Source organism: Lissotriton helveticus, chromosome 11, assembly GCF_964261635.1.
Source record: "Lissotriton helveticus chromosome 11, aLisHel1.1, whole genome shotgun sequence".
Lineage (NCBI taxonomy): Eukaryota > Metazoa > Chordata > Amphibia > Caudata > Salamandridae > Lissotriton > Lissotriton helveticus.
In genome coordinates, this window is record NC_136072.1 from 730,769,032 (window position 1) to 730,788,565 (window position 19,534).

Genomic DNA, 19,534 nt, shown 5'->3' on the forward strand with positions numbered 1-19,534 from the left:
GAGAAACGAAAACATGAATGTTACATCATACATATTACCACATCTCAGAGATGTCTGTCATGTTCGCGGGGCGCGTCACACAATACAGTAGTTCTCCGCTTCATACATCATGACAATGGTTCATCACAAATGTTCCAACCGTGTTGGCGCAACAAAGGAGATGACATTACAAGATAAACAATGAAGGAAAAAAAAGGGGAGAAGGAAAGGGGGGTTATGGTCATCTGATTTGGAAATGTGGTGTGCGTGTCAAGTTGAGGGTGCATCGATGCAGTGGGGGTGTGTGGGTGCTATTGAATAGTGACTATGGGCGTGTGATCAGCGTTGGGGAGGACAATGGGTCGGCTGTGGTAGGTATTTGGCGTGCGGAGAGTGTTGGGTGGGGCATCACCATGGCAGTCAGTGTGGGATGCCGGCAATAGGCGTATCGATGGCATTGCCCGGGTGGTCGTGTATTTCCCTGTCGGTGTTGCCAGGGTTTTGGCTTATATATCCCCTGCTCTGCCCAGTAGCTCCTGGTCTCTCCCAGAGGGGGAATCATTTGAGGGGTTCCATACTAGTTGGCATTCCCTATGAAAGGAGCGTAGCGTCTCATCCCATAATGCCGCGATTGGGAACTGTCTCAGTCCTGCCGTTTCCTCATTATGGAGGGTGGTGCTTTCTGCTCTCGCCCAGTTGCCTAGGGAGGTGCGCCAGTGTTCCGTCAGGGGTGGGTTAGCTCGCTTCCAGTGTTTTGTGATCAGTCTTTTGGCCGTTAGGAGGCCAAGGTCCCAGAAACGAGAGGGGACTCTATTAAATTTGGTCCGCTTGTATAAGCCTAGTAGACATGCCTCCCATGTGTGAGGTACCGGCATGGCTGTGCATCATTCTAGTATTGGTAGCACAGTTCGCCAGTATGTCTGAATCTGTGGGCAGTGCCACAGCATATGTAGCAAGTCTGCTCCCTCCAGTGCACATCTCGGGCAGCTAGCTGCGGCGCCCGGGAAGTACTGGTTAATTTTGTCAGGTGAGAGGTACGCCCTATGCAGTATATAGAACTGGATCAGTTTGAAGCGTGCGTTGCGGGGAATGTTCCTGGGGCCCATTAGCACCATCGTCCACTCCTTATCCGTCCAGTCCCTTCCCCTGTCAATTGCCCATTTGTCACGTAGCGGCTGTAAAGTGTGTTGCGTGTGTGAAAATAGTGCTTGAGCCAGCCAATGTACCACATGTGTACCGTTCCCCATGACATGTAGGCTCTGTATCAATTGATGTGTAGGTAGTTCCTCAGTGAGTGTGTGCCATAACTATGGAGGCGTGTTGTAAGAACTGTCCCGCTGGGAGACCCGTGTCAGTAGCCAGTGTCACAAAAGGTATCAGGGTACCATCGGCGTACAAGTCCGCCATGGTGTCCACTCCTGTGCGTGTCCAGTGTTCCAGTGCCGTTTCTGTGACAACGGAGGTGGTCTTGGGGGTGCCTAGGAGCGGGAGTGCTGGGGCATATGGTTTGGTGTGTTTCGTGAGTCGTAAGCTCCTGGCGTAGCATCGCACCGCCACATCTACATGTGGTTGTGATGTTCTCCTCGGGTGTGCCAGGGGTGGAATAAGGTATGTATCTGTGTGGAGGACAGCACATCTGTTGCCGTGGCCTCCAGGTGGTTTCCAGCAAGCCAGGCAGTCACCCACTGTAGTTGCGCAGCTAGATAGTAAAGTTCTAGGTTCGGTACTGCGAGGCCACCCTCACTGACTGGCGTATACAGTTTTTGCAGGGCCACTCTGGGTCTGCCAGTGTTCCATATCAGGTCTCTGATCATGGCTGCTAAGTCTTTGAAGGTGCGGACCTGTACGTATACCGGGATGTTGGCGAAGTAGTATAGGAGTCTGGGGAGAACAATCATTTTCGTCAACGTCACTCTGCTCGGGACATTGAGCGGTAGAGTCTTCCAAAAGGCAATCTGGGACCTTATGGACGTTATGGCGTGTGTCAGGTTGCCGTCCAGAATGTCCCACAGAGCATTTGCACTTATTGCAGCAAGAGGTTCTCGTCATGCTGCAAAAGGGTGCTATAGAGCTCGTGCCAGTGGAGGAGGAAGGCACACCCTGTACTTCTTAATCCCGAAGAAGGACGGGTCCCTCAGGCCTATTCTGGACCTCAGGCCCCTAAACCACTACATTTCCTCAGAACACTTCCACATGCTAACGCTGCAACAGGTTCTTCCGCTCCTCAATCAGGGAGACTTCCTCGCAACCTTAGATCTCAAGGATGCTTACTTCCACATTCCACTCCATCCCTCACACAAAAAATACCTCAGATTCACCATTCAAAATCGGCATTATCAATTCAAGGTCCTTCCTTTCGGAGTGACCACAGCCCCGAGAGTGTTCACCAAATGTCTGGCGACAGTAGCGGCGCACCTCAGGAGACAACACATCCATTTCTACCCTTATCTGGACGACTGGCTGGTTCAGGCAAAGTCGGCCCAGCAGTGCGCCGCCGACATGTCCCACACCATTCACCTTCTTCACAGTCTGGGGTTCTCCCTGAACTATCCAAAGTCGCACCTTCAGCCAGCCCATGTGCGGCAATATCTCGGTGCAACGATCAATACTCTGGCAGCCACGGCTCAGCCAACTTCAGCGCGGATCAACAACATCCAGTCGCTAATCCAACAGTTCCAACCGCAACACTCGCTTCCTGCGAGAGTGTTCATGCAGTTGATAGGCATGATGGCCTCCTGCATTTTCATAGTCCCGCACGCCAGGTTACATATGCGTCCGCTCCAGGAATGCTTAGCGCATCAGTGGAATCAGGCTCAGGGACAGTTGAAAGACCTAGTGTTGGTCACCGGTCGGGCATACAACTCTGCATTGGTGGAATCCACACAACCTTTGCAAGGGCCGACCGTTCCAAGAGCCTGTCCCACAGATCATCATGACAGCGGACCCGTCTCTCCAAGGATGGGGAGCTCATGTACTCCATTACACAGTGCAGGGACTATGGACAATACAGCAAAAGAAGATGCACATCAGCTACCTAGAACTGATGGCAATCTTCATGGCACTCAAAGCATTCAAAGTACATCTGTGCAACAAGGTCGTGTTGATCCGGACGGACAACATGACAGCCATGTACTACATCCAGAAGCAGGGAGGTACACACTCTCCACAGTTGTCTCATCTGGCTCAGAGCATGTGGAAGTGGGCCATTCAAAGGAACATCTTCCTCATGGCGGAACACCTCCCAGGCACGGACAATCAAATGGCGGACCTGCTCAGCAGGTACAGCCACCAGATGCACGAATGGGAGATACATCCATGAGTACTCCGCCTGTACTTCCAGAAGTGGGGTCATCCACAGATAGACCTGTTCGCCACAAGGGAAAACGCAAAATGCCAAAGCTTTGCCGCCAGGTTCCCTCACCCACAGTCGCAAGGCAATGCGATATGGATGAACTGGTCAGGCAGATTTGCGTACGCTTTTCCCCCAGCACCTCTCATACCGCTGGTGGCAAGAAAGCTAAAGCAACACTCGATGACTCTCATCCTGGTTGCTCCAACGTGGGCACGCCAACCATGGAACACCACGTTTCTGGAACTCTCCGTGGTACCGCATCAAAGGCTACACCTCACGCCCAAGCTTTTGACGCAGAGCCATGGCGACATTCAGCACCCAGATCCGCAACAGCTCAACCTGGCGAACTGGCTCCTGAAGTCTTAGAGTTTGGCTACCTTGACTTGCCTCCTGAATGCATGGATATCATACGGGAGGCAAGAAAGCCCACCACCAGAGCCTGCTATGCAGCAAAATGGAAGCGGTTTGTCATTTACTGTGCTACACACAACATCAACCCGCTAGATGCATCCACTCCCAACATCATCTGCTATTTGTTACATCTTTACAAATGCAATCTAGCATACGCTTCCATCAGGATACACTTATCCGCCATAGCGGCTTATCTCCAGAACAGGCAGCATCTCTCCGTCTTCAGAGTGCCTGCCATTAAAGCCTTCCTAGAAGGCCTAAAGCGGGTCATCCCTCCCAGTTCCCCGCCAGCCCCTGTATGGAACCTCAATGTGGTCCTCACCAGGTTGATGGGCCTCTACATTCATGTGAGATTCAGTTCTTAACATGGAAAGTGGCTTTTCTCATTGCCATCACGTCTTTGCGACGTGTTAGTGAGCTACAGGCGCTCACTGTACAAGAGCCATTCATTCAAATTCACTCCAACAGGGTAGTGCTGCGCACTAACCCTAAATTTCTTCCTAAAGTGGTTTCGCAGTTCCATGTCAATCAGACCATTGAACTGCCCGCATTCTTTCAAAACCCAGAAACAGTTGCCGAAAGAATGCTCCACACTCTTGATGTCAAACGAGCCTTGATGTACTACATCGATAGGACCAAAGACTTTAGGAAAACACAACAACTCTTTGTTGCCTTCTCAGCCCAGCACAAAGGCAACCCCATTTCCAAAGCAGGTATAGCCAGGTGGATCGTTAAGTGCATTCAAATTTGCTATCACAAGGCTAAGCGCACTTTAACAGTCCCTCCACGAGCCCACTCCACCCGAAAGTTGGGGGCCTCTATGGCTTTCCTTGGTAATATTCCTTTGGAAGATATTTGTAGAGCAGCCACATGGTCTACACCACACACACACACATTTACTAAACATTACTGTGTAGATGTGCACTCCAAGCAGCAGGCAGCTGTAGGGCAGGCTGTTCTTAAAACGCTTTTTCAGACTTCTGCAGCTGGCACAGGCGGCCGCCGTTAATGGAGGGACTGCTATGTATTCTATGCTATAGATATAAATTCAGCAGCCCACATGCCTCGAACTGAATATGCTACTTACCAGTATGCATCTGTTCTTGGCATGTAGGGCTGTTGACATTCATATCGCCCGCCCTCCTCCCCGGCGCCTGTAGCGGCTGCAGACTTTTTAACACTTACTCTTAGCATGGCCATCGCTTACACTGTTACACTCCATCTTTGCCACAATGGCTAAAAACAATCTGGGGATGGAGTCGATGCCCATGCGCACTGTAGTCCAGGGGAGGAGCCACCTATCTCGTGATACTTCGAAGACTCTTCCAGGACAACAATGTGCAATCATCCGGACTCAACACTAGGCGGTGATCTATGCTATAGATATGAATGTCAGCAGCCCTACATGCCAAGAACAGATGCATACTGGTAAGTAGCATATTCAATATAGCGCAAACTAGACCCGAAGGTATCAGAGCGCTTTACATGAGCACCAGTTTTGTTACTGGTGGACACATTTATTTTTTTGGTTTTGTTAGGCACAGGCAGATTAAGTGATTAGCCCAGAATCACAGGATGTTGAGCATCATTGCCGAGACTCTAACCCGTTTCCCCAGCTTTGAGGTCGACCGCTAAGCCCTTCAACCAGGCCTGTTCGGGCTGTTGGATGAAATTTGTGGCCCGCTATGAGGACCATCCCGTCGCCCCTTTTGTCTTTTTGCATTCGTCCAATCAGCCTTCATTCAAGTCTCATGTTGCGCTGAGTTTCTTAAGACTGATGAACATGTTACCACTGATGCCTTTCATTATGTCTTAAATTGGATTTTAACTTCTTCCCAAATTTCTAATATGCTTGCCTTTCAAGCCCATTCACAACTGTTGCCTGTGACTAGTGCCCAGCAAAACGGTGGTCCTTATCACTATTACTTCTGCGTGCTGTATCAGTGAGCTGAAAGTGCTGTTGGTGCATCCCCCGTAAACCAACTTTTTCCAGACAAATTGGTGAAGAAAACTTATGCTTCATTTTACCCAGAAGTTATATTTCCTTTTCATGTGGTCAAGCCCATTATTCTGCTGTAGGGGGACTTTGTTGAATCATCCAATAGAGCGCTCTTAGTTCATTCAAATGGCTGGGTACAGACCGAGGTGGCATGGTGTGCAAAATAAGGATGGACTGGGATGCAGTCCCAACTAAGTGCCATTGGCTGGGATAGTCAACTACTCCATCCATCACTTTTTTGTATAGTTCATTGCTACAGATATGACCAGACCTGAATGTTGTGCCACTGGTGCTAGGCTACATCCGACAGATGGGCCACAATTGGGGCAAAACCCGTTCTTGGAATTCTTGTGTTCTGGTTTAGAGTAGACCTGGCCTGGTAGTTAGAGCTGGACTTTTCCTAGTGGACCTGGGTCAAGACTAAATTGCATATGGCTGTGTCCAAACTGAGGTGGCTTAAGATGCAAAATATTAAACTGAGATGCGGCCCTGAGTAATTACCAGTGGTGCAGATAAATTCAGGTATTTCACATCACTTTTTGTGCGTTTGAAGTATCGCCCAAAGTGGCAAAGATATTCCCAGATGTGGGACATGTGCTCACTGTGCTGTTGAACATCTATCAGGGTGAACCCGGTCTTGGGTTACTTACGTTCTGGTTCAGGAAGGGCCAGGCCTGGTAGTTCCAGATAGAGTATTTTCTATTGAAGCAGGGTCAAGATTGATTTGCAGAAGACTGGGTCAAAATTGAGGTGGCATGGTGGTCAAAAGTGTATGGTTGGAATACTAGCGTGAGTGATTGCCGGTGGTTAGTCTTATTTCAAGTATTGCTCCCATCAGCTTTTGTGTTTATGAAATCACCAGCACTTATACAGTTGGAGGAAAGGCCTTAATCGCCATAGAGTAAAGTTTTCTCCAGTAATAAATGACAAGCTTGCTTTTTGCTGAACTTGTCTGTGCTACGAAAGGTATGTAATCAATGTGTTGAGATCGCATCGCATTGCAGCACCTAACAAGGCAAACCTGTTGAATATAAATACTTCTATTGGGCACCTGCAGAAGATGAAAATGAAGTAAAAAAGGAGCCTGTCTGGTCAAGAGTTCATGGAGTGAAAGAAAAAAGACACTTATTTTAAGGAGGCAACCGCTTTCCTTCCCAGCATGCAATGTACCGACAGGTTTCCTCACAACCTCACTTTTTATTCCAGCTCATGCTGTGAGGAGCCCTCAACAGACTCTGGCTTTCTTTACCCATTTGATTCTATAACTTTTCACCAAATTTTCCAAAAGTGGCAACATTTTTCTCAGAAATGTGCCCTGCATGTGGACACAAAAAGGCTTCATCAGACCCACATTTGGTGAGGAAAAGAAGAAAAAAAGGAAAAAGAACCGAGAAGGCGCTCCTCCTTCTGAATCAAGCACTTCTTACACAAAAGACTTCCATAGAGGAAGATCTAGAGAAAAGACATAAACATTGTCATCACCATTCTGGACACTAACGACCCTCAAACACCAGTCGACATAGAGGCAGGCGTCGGCACCAACCTGCTTGCTATCTAGGATAATGTTGACAGCACCACCGATGTCAACTACACATCAGGTACCGTTCGTTTTACCTTCGAGGTCGCTCCCTGTTCAGACACCACAGTCGTTGACAGCGAGGTTATCGACAGCAGAATACTTGACACCGACGCATCTCCTTTCCATGTCGAAGATCAGTTTCTTTGTCTACTTCGAGATCACCATTGAGACACTGACGTCAATAAGATCTACGTCCAGACCATCAGAAGTATCTTTTTTTGTCGATTTCTGGCCCACATGAACCAGGTGATGATAGTGGGACTAGACTAACTTGAGTAATTCCACCCACAGAAAACCTGTTCAGGAACATCTTCCTCCTCTATATTTATCTCCAGTCCTATTTCTCCTAGAATAACTACCGTTCAGCCTTTGAAATCAATTAAGGCCTGCATCAACAGTATCTTCACGTACTGAAGACCCAACATTTTACGCCAAGACATTTGACTCCAAGAAGACATAAAAGACTAAGGACCCCATTTTAGTCTCCACCAGCTAGATGTATTTCTACTGATTTGTACTCCACTTACACTCCCACGTCTCCGGCAGCATCACCTCCGAGACAGTCTCCTGTAGATGACTTTCTGACTTTCCAAGATGTCTTAGGCAGAGAAGCCAATAAACTGAATATACAATTACAAAAAAGCCACCAGCCTCTGTTTCAGTTATAATGGAGACTCTGCAACCAAGAGTTTTATCAAGACTCACCTTACCACCAGCGTTTGCAGAAGAAAAGTTCCTTACTCCATCCACTATTGAGGTGGCAACTCCTAGACTTTATAACAGATACAAGGTCTTAGAACAAGACCCAATCTACCTGAGTCAAGAACCCAAACTCAATTCGGTCATAGTTTCTGCAGTTAGAAATATCTTTCAGCTCCAGAGACTTCAGTCCCTCCTGAAAAAGAAAGTAAGACTGGATGCAGTGGAAAGACAAAAAAAAGTAACTCTGCAGCTGTTAAGGATAAAAACTCCAGTGCATCTGCCCCATTAGTGAGATATGACTGAGTCTTATGTGAATCTGTCTGCATTTGAAGATGATCTGTCAAAAGATGCACTGGATTTTATGGAAATCTTACAAGAATGTCAAACTGTCTTAAATCAGTCCATCAGGGCAGCTATAAATGAATCAGATTTGAGTATTGCTCAATTCTTCAATGGTATATCTCTTCGCAGATTGTCTTGGCTTAGACTGACCTCACTAAAACCTGATGCTCAATCAAAAATTATGAATCTTCCTTTCACTGGTCCAGTTCTCTTTGGTCAATACACGGCGAAGAAATGGAAAGAATTGAAAAAGAAGCAGAAACCCTTAGAGCAGTGGCTTTAGAGGAGAGAAATACCTTTTAACGTTCCCAATATTCTCTATGGACTACAGATTTCAGTCTAGAGTGGGTTCTACCCCTTCAATGGTCTTTTCATTCTCACTCTCAAGGTACCCAACTCGCAAAAGTTCAGCGAACACGCGGAATTGCTTGCTTGCTTGTTCCCCCCCGTTCTTGATGCTTTTTTCCTGTTCGCGAACGCTGTTTGTATGCTCGGGGTGAAATATCTTGCGATCATGCATTTTGAAAGCACGAACAAGCAAAAAACTCTGCGAAGCCGCGGATCGTGGAATTTTTGGCAATACCGCATTCTCCGCGGAACACAAAAATCCACAAATTCTGCGAGCGGAACGGAATTTACCACCCAGGCCTAATATCAATTCACACTTTCAGTAAACATTAATGTTTTGGATGACGATTTAAGAGCAGATTCTTTGTTAGGCCATGCAGATCTAAAAATAATCTATTTAATTAGAATAATTCTTAGTTGCCTCATGCCTGTTTAGTCTGCAACCTGAATTTTTTTTCCATATAGATTGGTATTTACATCCGCGAGTTACGGGTATGCTTTCTATTGTGTTTATGACGATCAGTTAGGATCCTACGATGCAGAAGGAAAAGTTATTTACTTTAATTCCTAGTTCTGCATTGTATGTATCCACACTGACGTCATAAACAACCCTCCCTCCACCCTGGTAGTCAATACATTTGCTGTATATGTTTTCCTTTGTACACCTCTTTACCTTCATTCATAAAGAGCTGAGACACGCACCACTCCCTGGCTTGTTTTTTTTCTATTGCCCGTCGCTGTGTAGATCAGTGTTTTCAAAGCGTGCCTATGGCTGAGAATTATGCAGAAAGGTATGGTTGCTGTAGCAATATGTGAGTGCGGTGTTAAACAATGGTTAGCACACTAGCTTTTTTCTTTTTTCCTCGCAGCAACACGCACTACGTCATAGTACGCTCATTTGTCTTGAGAGCGGAACGGAGCTAGAGTGAAAGCAGGAGTCACGCGCTAGAACTCCTGTGCTGGAGAACTCGCACACAACTTGAATAACGGAGGAGTCCCGTGCTAAGGCTCAAGCGCTTGTGAGCTCGTGCACTCTTCGAAGTTGTAATTATCCAAGTTATCATGCCTATCTATAGAGATCAGATGCAATAACAGTGTTGCACTTCGTTTTGGTTCCTTCAAGTATTCTGCGGGCCCCCTGTTTTTTTATGCATAATTATTGTCAATAACAAACTAATGAGGATTACCATCCTTGTACATGGGAGTTCTAAACTCCCTACATGGCGCTTTAAACCACAGGACCACAATTCCCTGCATATGTTCTATCATTCAACATCACACATGCTATTATGCCAGTCCAGCTACACGCGGCTATGTTGAACTGACACTCATTTTCCTTATTGTATGTGTTGCATTGGGGTTTTAAAGTAGCTATTTTTTGCTATAGTACATAGCTTTGGGTCTTTTAAAAATAAAAAATAACAAGCATTGGCATAGCCAATAGGTCTCGCCTTTGAGACAGTATAAGTGTTTAGCCATGCAACAGTTGATGTTGTTTCACCAAGGATATTGTGCTGGATAACCAAACACTTATAAGGTCCCAAATGCGAGACCTTTGAGCTATTCCAATGCTTGTTATTTCATTTTCTTTCTCGGCAGGTGCTCAATAGAAGACTTTATATTCAACTCGGGGTTGCCAGATGCTGAAATGTCTCACTACATTGATTTGATACATTTCATAGTACAGATAATTTCAGTAAAAAGCAGCCCTGTCATCCCTTCCTGAAGGTAACTTCCCCCATGGAGATTCAGGTGTTACCTCCAACTTATGATTTTTTCAAGATTTGAAGAAAGGGAGACATGGGAATAATCTTTGTTGTAAGGGAGACATGGGAATAATCTTTGTTTATGACTTCAGTATGGATACCTACGGTGTAGAACTTGGAATACAAGTAAGTAACTTTTCTTAGGTGTTGTGCTTTCCTGCATTATTTATTGACAGTGCCACAATGTATGATCCAACAGGGTAGGACCAAGTTATGCTGCATGTTTGACTACATTATGCCTGGTTTCTGGGTCTTCTCGACGCCCTCGGTGTTTGGGGATCAGTGTGCAATGCCTTTAAAGCTTGTGAAGCCTGTGCGCGTCAGATGTCTGGCACTGACCCGCACCTTATCTGTATGTGGTGCCTTGGTGTGCACCACGACTCCAAGGACTGGGACGCCTGTCAGAGGATAAAACCAAAGTCCTTGAGGGAGCGGCGTATAAAACTGCTGGCCGCATCGATGTCCAGTACAGCACGTTCCCGTTGCCGCTCTTCCTCTCTGGATCGGGCTTGCTTCCGCGACCGCCGTGCGAAAACAGGTAAGCATAAGCACAGGTGTCGCTTACGGAGGTCTTCCTCCGATATCCATGCCGCTGCCGCCCATTCCTCTCACACTGTGCCAAGTAAGGGCACACTGCAGCCGCCTTCTCCATACCCTCCCTTCCCAGGAGTTGGAGCAACGCATGCCCACATTTTGGCTTGTTCTAAGGCACTCCAGGCTTGCTTTGAGTCGCCCCCTCTCTCTGGTGCGCCTTCGGGTCCCACAGAGGTTGCAGGCACTCATGCCGGGTCCTTGTCTGCAGACGTTTCCCTGGCACCGGCTGCGTGTGTCGACTTAAATTCCGCAGCTGACACGACGCCGACGAGCCAGGGCCCAGAGAACAGCCCACCCCATCAGTCAGCGCATAGCCCTGAGCGGCTTCCTGCGCTGACGTCTGAGGCGACGCCGGGTACTACACCAGGCTCGACGCCAAGCCCGGCACCTCGTGCTTCCTCCAGGCAGTTTACAGTGGGTTTGACGTCGGTAGGCGTTCTGATCGAGTCCCCTGTGGAGGTAGTCGACGTCCAGGCGACTCCAACGCGATGTCTATCGAGGCCGTTACCGGCATCTATTCCTCTTCCCTTGGTTGAGGTTGTTCCTCCTCCCGACTCATCGGGCGGCGATAGGTCTCCTACGTGGCGTCAGCCGATGCCGGTAGTAGCGATTACTACTCCTCCTTTACAGCGTGATGCTTCCCTGGACTCCCTGGATCACGGGCCCAAGGTGCAAGTACCCAGTGTTGCCTGGCTTTCAGGTCAGTCTCCGGCTCCTCCACTCCTAATGTCTAGTGGCGTGAGTAGTCATCAACCGTCTCCTACCAATGGTTTATTCTCACCAACACGGATGGCACTAAATCTAGTGCTGCCTTCGCTCGCGCTTTTCATGGGGTGGCTGCTGTACTCTGCTTTTAGCCTCCTGTAGTGCCTCTACTTTCCGATCCTTTAATGGATCTGCTCCACTTGGAGCCTATCTAAGTAGAGCCTTTGCTGCCCTTTGGGGGCTCTTTATTTGACATCCTGCGTGGCACATGGTCAATACCCTCTACTGGGGACCCTGTTGATCGGGCTATTGCTCGTAGGCACCGCCCTGCTCCGTGTGATCCTCTTTGACTGTCTCTTCACGTAACGGCTCTGGGCCTAGTTTTTCAGGCGGCTTTTAATTTACCGTCTTCACCCTCATTACCGTTGTTACCTTCCACCAGGGAGTCTAGGTGGCTGGACGATTGTGGTCGCCGGCTTTTCGCCTCTGCCAGCGTGGGTATCCGGGCATTAAATACAGCTGTGTGTTTGCTCGTGCATCCTCGGCTCTTTGGGACTCAATTGAGAACCTTCTCCCTTCTGTTCCATAAGGGTCACGGGCAGACTTGCTTCGTCTTCTGCTGCAAGGCAGGGGCATGGCACAATTCTCTTAGGTCTTCACTTGATGTTACTGACTCTATGGGGCAGGTTCTTGCTCGCGCTGTGGCTTTACGCCGCCGTGCTTGGCTGCGCGACAGTCGCTTCCCAGATCATATTCTGCATGCCTGCAGATCTGTCGTTCAATGGGGTGGATCTTTTTGACCACCACGAGGATTCGGCGGTTTCCTGTCTCTTGGCCGGGCTGCAGTGAATCTTGGTGCCATATTCTCTGCCTTATTTTACGGCGACAGCCTATGCACGGGTTAGTTATAGTGCCCGGTTTGTGTTCATGGCTGTTTCTGCTGGGGGCGTAACGACCAAAACAATGGGCAGATATGCCCCGGAAGGGGGGGGGCGGCAGAAAAAACTCTCACAAAGTGTGAACCCCTTTGGAAGCGACCCTTGCCCAAGGGGTTGCTTCCATTTAAAAATAGATACCATCCCTGGTGCTAAGTGGTTTTTCTTATGTTTCTACATACTTTTTCAGTTCCTGGAAATTTAGGCAAATAGAGTTTTTTATAAACTACTTACTCAATCAATTCTGTTTTTCAGAAAAATCGTTGCCACATATTTGGAGCTTCCCTGTTACTCGTTTATGGCATTTTTGTTTGTATGTGGACCAAGTAGTGTTCAAAGTACATACTAGTCTAATGGCCATATTAAGCACATGACATTCTGAATTGTGTGTAGTAGATAGTATGATTGGAACATATTGAAAGTGTGGCAACATTTTCAAGTGCTTTTTGTAGACTTGACTGATCAGAACGTAATATTTTCTTTTTCTTGTTTTTACAGAACAAAACACAGTCTCACAGCAGAGGGGAATACAATGTTTACAGCACTTTTCAGAGTCACGAACCAGAATTCGACTATTTGAAAAGCTTAGAAATTGAAGAAAAAATCAATAAAATTAGGTGGTTGCCACAGAAAAACGCTGCTCAGTTTTTATTGTCAACAAACGGTAAGCTGTCTTGTCATTTTTTTCAAAACCTTTTGCATTTAGAAATTGAACACAACGATCTAAAGGTAGAGAACACAGTTTTACCCTACTATTTTGGGTATTAAATTTGCCAAGTTACCTTTCACCTACAGCTCCTAGTTTGGCTGATTACGCATGCGGCATGGAACTGGATGCAGCAATGCATGCATGGAAGAAAACTGTTCCATCTTGCAAAGTTAGAGGAGCTTAATTTGCTAGAAAGCCTCAAGGTATCTTAAAAAGCTTACAAAATCACATCTGGGATTTAAAAAAAAGACCATGAAAATAGAGCATGTTCTTAGGCATATAAGTAACCCTTCGTCAACATGCCCACCGATGTGCAAAAACACAAACCAAAAGGCTCAGTAAAAATAGTGCTCAAAGGTTCAACAGTATGTTGGAATAAAAATAACATATAGTAACAGACTACAGGAGGTTACCCGTAAACCCGATAGAGACCAGGGTAAATATTGTATAGCATAGACAGTGTCTAGAGGGGTATCGTTTGGTAGGGAAATAATTAAAAATGCTCAATGAATTGCGGCGAAGGGGCACATTGAAACAGAAGCCCGTGAAGCAAAAAGATTTAAGGAAATGCTTTCTACATATATTTAATTATATTATACAATCAAAACACAAATAATTAAACCATCATAAGTGCACTGTTGCATTAAATTTCATGTAACCTGTGATATTGAGCACAAGTGCTCGTGAGAGGTGAATGGCGAAAGTGACACATGAAGGAATATATACAGCAGGAAAGGAGATGCAAATAAGATTATATATACAGCGAAATCAACTGTGATGCCCATACAGTTAGTACATTTATGGGCAAGTTGATTCTTCTGGGCAATCGCAGAAGGCACCGTGAATTATGCAATGGGGGGTGGTCGATAGGTTTGGCCTATAATCAATGTCAGGCCATCATTAGGTCCAGGTTACAGATTTGGGATACAGTGTTGTATGAACGGCAGGCAACCAATACGGGCTCATAATCCGACGTAATTGTGGGGTTGGATCAAGTAGAGTCCAGTTAGGGATTTCAATTTCCAGAAACTTGGTCCGGAGCGGCATCCAAATGAGTCATGGTGATCGCAGGGGCAACCGGAGTCTATCAGCGGGGGACTGGAGAAGCCTGGTTCAGTCTGCTTGAAACCAGAAAGAGAAATGCGGTTCCGGCGTGAGCTCGGAGTAGACTGTATTATTAACCCCACAAACCACAACTCTGTAGGTACCATGGAAAAAGTGGGTGTGACGCGACGACTGTGCAAAAACGCACACCAAAGGCTCAGTGAATAGTGCTCAAAGGTACGACAGTAGGAATATAAACTGCACAATTATTAGTCCATAAACTGGCCCACAGTTACTTTGTAAGTGTTGATTAAGGTGATGACATTTAATTTGTTTGTACTACATATCAATGAAATTTCCACCACCTACCCCTAACCCTTCCCGTGCATCCCCGAAAAAGGTCTCATCAGGATGCAAGGATGTCGGGGAATGTAGAATAAAAATTAAAAGAACCCCTGCATGGGGGGAAATCCCTAGGTATAAAACCAGGCTGTGACAGTACGGCATGCAAAGTGTTTTCAGAATTGATCCCCTCAGTTAACAGGCAAATATAATCACAGATACAATGACCTAGCAGTAATCGAAATTAATTATTTATCAGAATAATATAAGGTACATATTTAAACCAAATGGCAAATTAATTTTTATTGCATAGTTAATTGAAACCTTTGCAAATGCCAAAGAAAGATAGCTTTCAAAACATTATATGGTTCTGGTTTAAAATCAACTACTTAAAACTTGAACGCTGTTAAGAACATGTACAAGTGTAGATAAAATACCAACACTGTTAAGAATGGATCAAGTATGAACCGGTCTATTTGGCTAAAAAAAGTTTGTTTGCTGCTTGGGTGGGGCAGAATTATTTTAGCCCCAGTGTCTAGAAATGTAATCACCTGGGATTTAAGCCCATGTCTGTCCCATTGTATCAGTCTCACAGCTTGCCTACAACTGCTCACACCCAGGAACTTGGCTGAAGGGCACAACAAGAGTTTGCTCTCTGAAGGAATTCTGGACAAATGCAAATCACATGAAGTATCGATTCTTGTACTTGATGGCACCATCTGCATATTAAGTATGTAGTTCTGCCAGCCACCTGAGCTAATGATCCATAGTTGGAAAATGACCCAGACGGGGATAATAAACTGAGTTTTGAGTGACGACTGTCTAGGTAGTTCTCCCTTCGGATCTACTTGTAGTCATTTATTGTGATGCAAGTATTTTTCCTCTTGGCAAATATGTTTGTTTTCCAAGACCGATAACTGGTGTGAATAGTTTTTTTTGTGTTTCTTTATACACTGCAAAAGAGAGGCAGGTCCCAGAGCTCGTGTGCTTGGCGTGCTTTCAAACTGCTCAGAAATCGATTTCCAGTCTGGATTCATTATTTCTTGCTAGAGTGGGTGGTCCAGCGAGGAAGGGCTGGCGTTTTTAATTTAAAACAAAATGTCATGCATGCCATTTGTTTACGAGGCCAAACTAGTCCTATTTAGGCATATTTAAACCAGTAATTTGGAATATCATTAAGAATATTGAATCTTACCTGTATCTGTGGTAGATTAATTGTCCAAATTGCTCATGAGCACAAATTAATCATTGGAAGTCTAATGGTGCCCAGACCATTGGTAAGGTCTGTATGGATGTCTCTGGCTACGAGAAACAGTCCGACAAAGTTCTGGAGCGTGAGCACACCAGTAACAAAGATAGCGGCTCGTGGGAAAAGAGGCTTGAGATGTGGTGCATTTCAGACACGACACCACAATTTAACGAGAACAAGGTCAAGACTGCATAAGTGTTCCTTCCCCATCTTCGGTTGGATTTGGATAAGCTACTGGACAATGGGATGCGACTCTAGAAATAGTCAATCAGTAGTGAGTCTACAGAGGTAGAGATATCTCACCATAGATGTCTGTTCAACGGGGCAATAATAAAATTTTTACATCATGATAATACACACACTTAATACTAGATTATGTTGCCGAAGTGTGCTGAAACGACCTAAATCAATTTATGGTAAATAGACTGGCAAAATATATTTCTGCATCATATTGATGTAAGCACTTGCCAATTCACGTATGGGGAAATCAATCAAATTGTATTGATGTGTAAGTCTAAGAGCATAGTTAATTAATTAAACCAGGCACAATTTCTTATCTACTTTTAGTCCATGTTAACTATACGCTGTCATAGCACTGTCGGGCATTTTAGCAGTCGGCTAAAGAATGAAAGGCACATCATTCCAGTATTGAGTCCTTATGCAACAGAATCCATGCCAGTCTTTGCAAAGTATACAACTGAACTCCGCATCTTGGAAAAGGATACGCTTTTCAATAACCTGTCATTTGATATCATCCGCTGAGTGGTTGTGTTTGATGAAATGCACAACCAATTTAGTATTGTGTACTGGGATCTGATACAACTCCATGTTGGCCAATCCTTGCCTTACCTTGCTGCGGTGTACAGGTACAAGGTGCATTATACAATATTAGCAGAGTTACAGTTGGTGTGAGATCTTAGCTGTGTAAATTGCTATTATTGAAGTATTTAGTGTTGTTGGTGAATTGGCATGCAACATGGACTCCACATTTATAATGGACTTTGACTGTTGTCAATCCCCAGCAAAGTGTTGGGTCTAATAAGTTTGTCACTGGCATGAACTACGTCCAGTTTGTTGTTTTTACCCCTTTTAAGCGACATAAACGGTAGATCAAATGAGGCATCACTGTTTCAAAAATGTGCCAATGGATTCTTTAAAATCTTAACTTTGTGTGGGGTTCAAAATGTAGTAACACACACAGGTTTGTCCATGGGATGTTTGACTCCTTGTTTTAGGAGTTTCCACTGGTATTGTACCAGACTCTTATGGTTGCTATGACCAAATGTCTTGGATACCCTTTCTAACAGCTTAGTAGCTAGCAGATTCGTTTCTCAGAAGTAATCCTGTTTATGGGTGCAGCTGCAGCACACCGAGGACCTGACCAGACCATGTAGTTACTCCTTTCAAAGAACACATGTATGGAAGATTTTATTGAAGAGTGTTCCAATAGGTTTGTGATACAAAGATGTAGCTAGCTTGTTCTCCTCATGCTTGGTCAAGAGGCCTACAAATTACACACAGTCATGCTCACTATTGTGAGTGAATTTGAGATTACACTGGGTGTTGTTCAAATAATCAACAAACAACCCTAGCTTAACCTTTTTGCTGCAGCGGACATTCCGCCGGAGTGCGGCCGAATCGGACGTGCGCGCAGCACATGCCCATCGGACGGCATCGCAAGGCTATCTTCCGAGTCAGTCCAGATCATGAAAATATTTTTGTGTCTCTTCCAGTGTTTGATTGAATGTTTGTGGATTATTCTCTCCCAAGTGTAAAATTCTGTTCAAATGCGTCCACATAAAGCTTGCCAGGTTTGCAGCAAAAAATCAATTGTAAATAAATATAGTTTGAAGTGAGTGTAACGGATAACAATTCAATGATTATCTCGGTAAGTACTTCAAAGGGGGTGGGTCGTGTGTCGAATCTGTTTGATCTCTATACTTTCCTTTTGGGTATATATTGGTTTGCAGAGACTCTGTCTAGTGTTATAAACAGATCACTGTTCAGGTTGGTAACCATGCCCTCATAAATGTACTTTTTGCAGCGTGAATCTTTCTGGATTCACTAGGCTGTGCATATTCCGCAATCTGGTGGTTGGGTCCGGAATCGTAATCTTTTTTCTCTTCTTCTTTTTTTTAATTTTTATTTTTTTATATTGTAGCCCAGGTGGGTGTTGACGTCCCACCATTTGGTGTACCTTCTGTGACGTCGGCATGCTTCCAGCGGAAGCTCCCCCCCATGGGAGCCATCTTCAGATTCTTTTTTCCGCCGTTGGGTTTGGATCGTCACATGAAGGTCCAGAAGTTTTGGAGGAGAAAAGGAGGAAATACAACAACTCTTCGACGGTAAAGACCTGAGAAGATTGGGAGAAGACCATCATAGAACAGACGACGAAGAAAGGGAAGAAATTCGAGATCTTCGACATCCTTGGAGGAATGCGCACACAGGGGGCCCCCTGAGCGCAGGGATGTACAAGACACCCTTTAAATTCAGCAAAAACTGCCACCACAAGTTCGCGCAGAAGGACCAGCACCCGGTCTGCAACCTCTGCCTGCCAATCGACCACGAGACCAGAGACTGCAACGCCTGCTCCGTCTTCAAGCCGAAGACACTCCGAGTTCGAGAGAGACAGAGGACAGCTCACCATACGATGCAGGGCAAAGGCCAGGCCCGACGCCTTACGAACTGGGCCTCTCCACCGACGACGAGGACAACATCGCCGAAGGTCCAGATGACTTTGCGGTCGCAGAGACCGATAAGAAAACGTCTGACAAGGTAGGAGAGTCTACGACCCCGAAAACCTCCACAGGGCCTGGAAAGCCAGAGGCAGACTCTCGAAAGTCAGAGTCCAGAGCCTCGAAAGGAGCACCGGTGCCGAAAACCTTGACGACCGAAGCTGCATGCTCCGAAAAAGAGCCCAGCGGATCCTTCGAGAAGGACTCCCGGGGGCCGAAGACCGGCGAAAAGCCAAGGTCGTCTAAGTAAGCCCCCGAAAGAGGGTCTTCGACTTCGAAGGAATAGGAGCCGAAAAAAGCTTCGACGTCTGACGCCGTCGAAGAGAGCAGCTGAAACGCTCGACGACGAGCGGGCCGCACAGATTGAGAAAAAGAAAAGAAGGCTCGAGGCCGAGATGGAGAACATCCTTCAGAGAAAGAAAGACTTCGATGAAAAGATGAAAAGTTACAGGATCCCCTCGAAGCCAGCGACGGTTGTCGCTGAGGTGCAGGAGCACGAGGAGTTCGACGTCGAAGAGCCGCAGAAAACTCCGGAGCCATCGGAGCACGAAGAGGAAGAGGACCTCTATTACACAGAAGGGGAATATGGGGAGCAGCAGTCAAGCTACGGCTCAGGATCCTCGACGGCCCAAGACCAGGAATGGCAGACATCGAGGCCGAAAACCCGGAGGAGGTTGTGGAGACATACCCCTTGAGGCCTTCGCCGCCGGATGACATTGGGGCATACAATGAGGTCGTCAGAA

The 19,534-nt window shown here is 46.2% G+C and overlaps 1 protein-coding gene across 1 annotated transcript in view; it reads left to right on the forward strand.

Moving 5' to 3' along the window:
- Positions 1–19,534, forward strand: part of PPP2R2A (protein phosphatase 2 regulatory subunit Balpha) — a 511,441-nt gene that overhangs the window by 207,809 nt on the left and 284,098 nt on the right. The window contains exon 4 of the mRNA XM_078666610.1: positions 13,211–13,376. Within this exon, the coding sequence (XP_078522736.1) occupies positions 13,211–13,376 (166 nt within the window). The remainder of the gene's footprint in view (positions 1–13,210; positions 13,377–19,534) is intronic.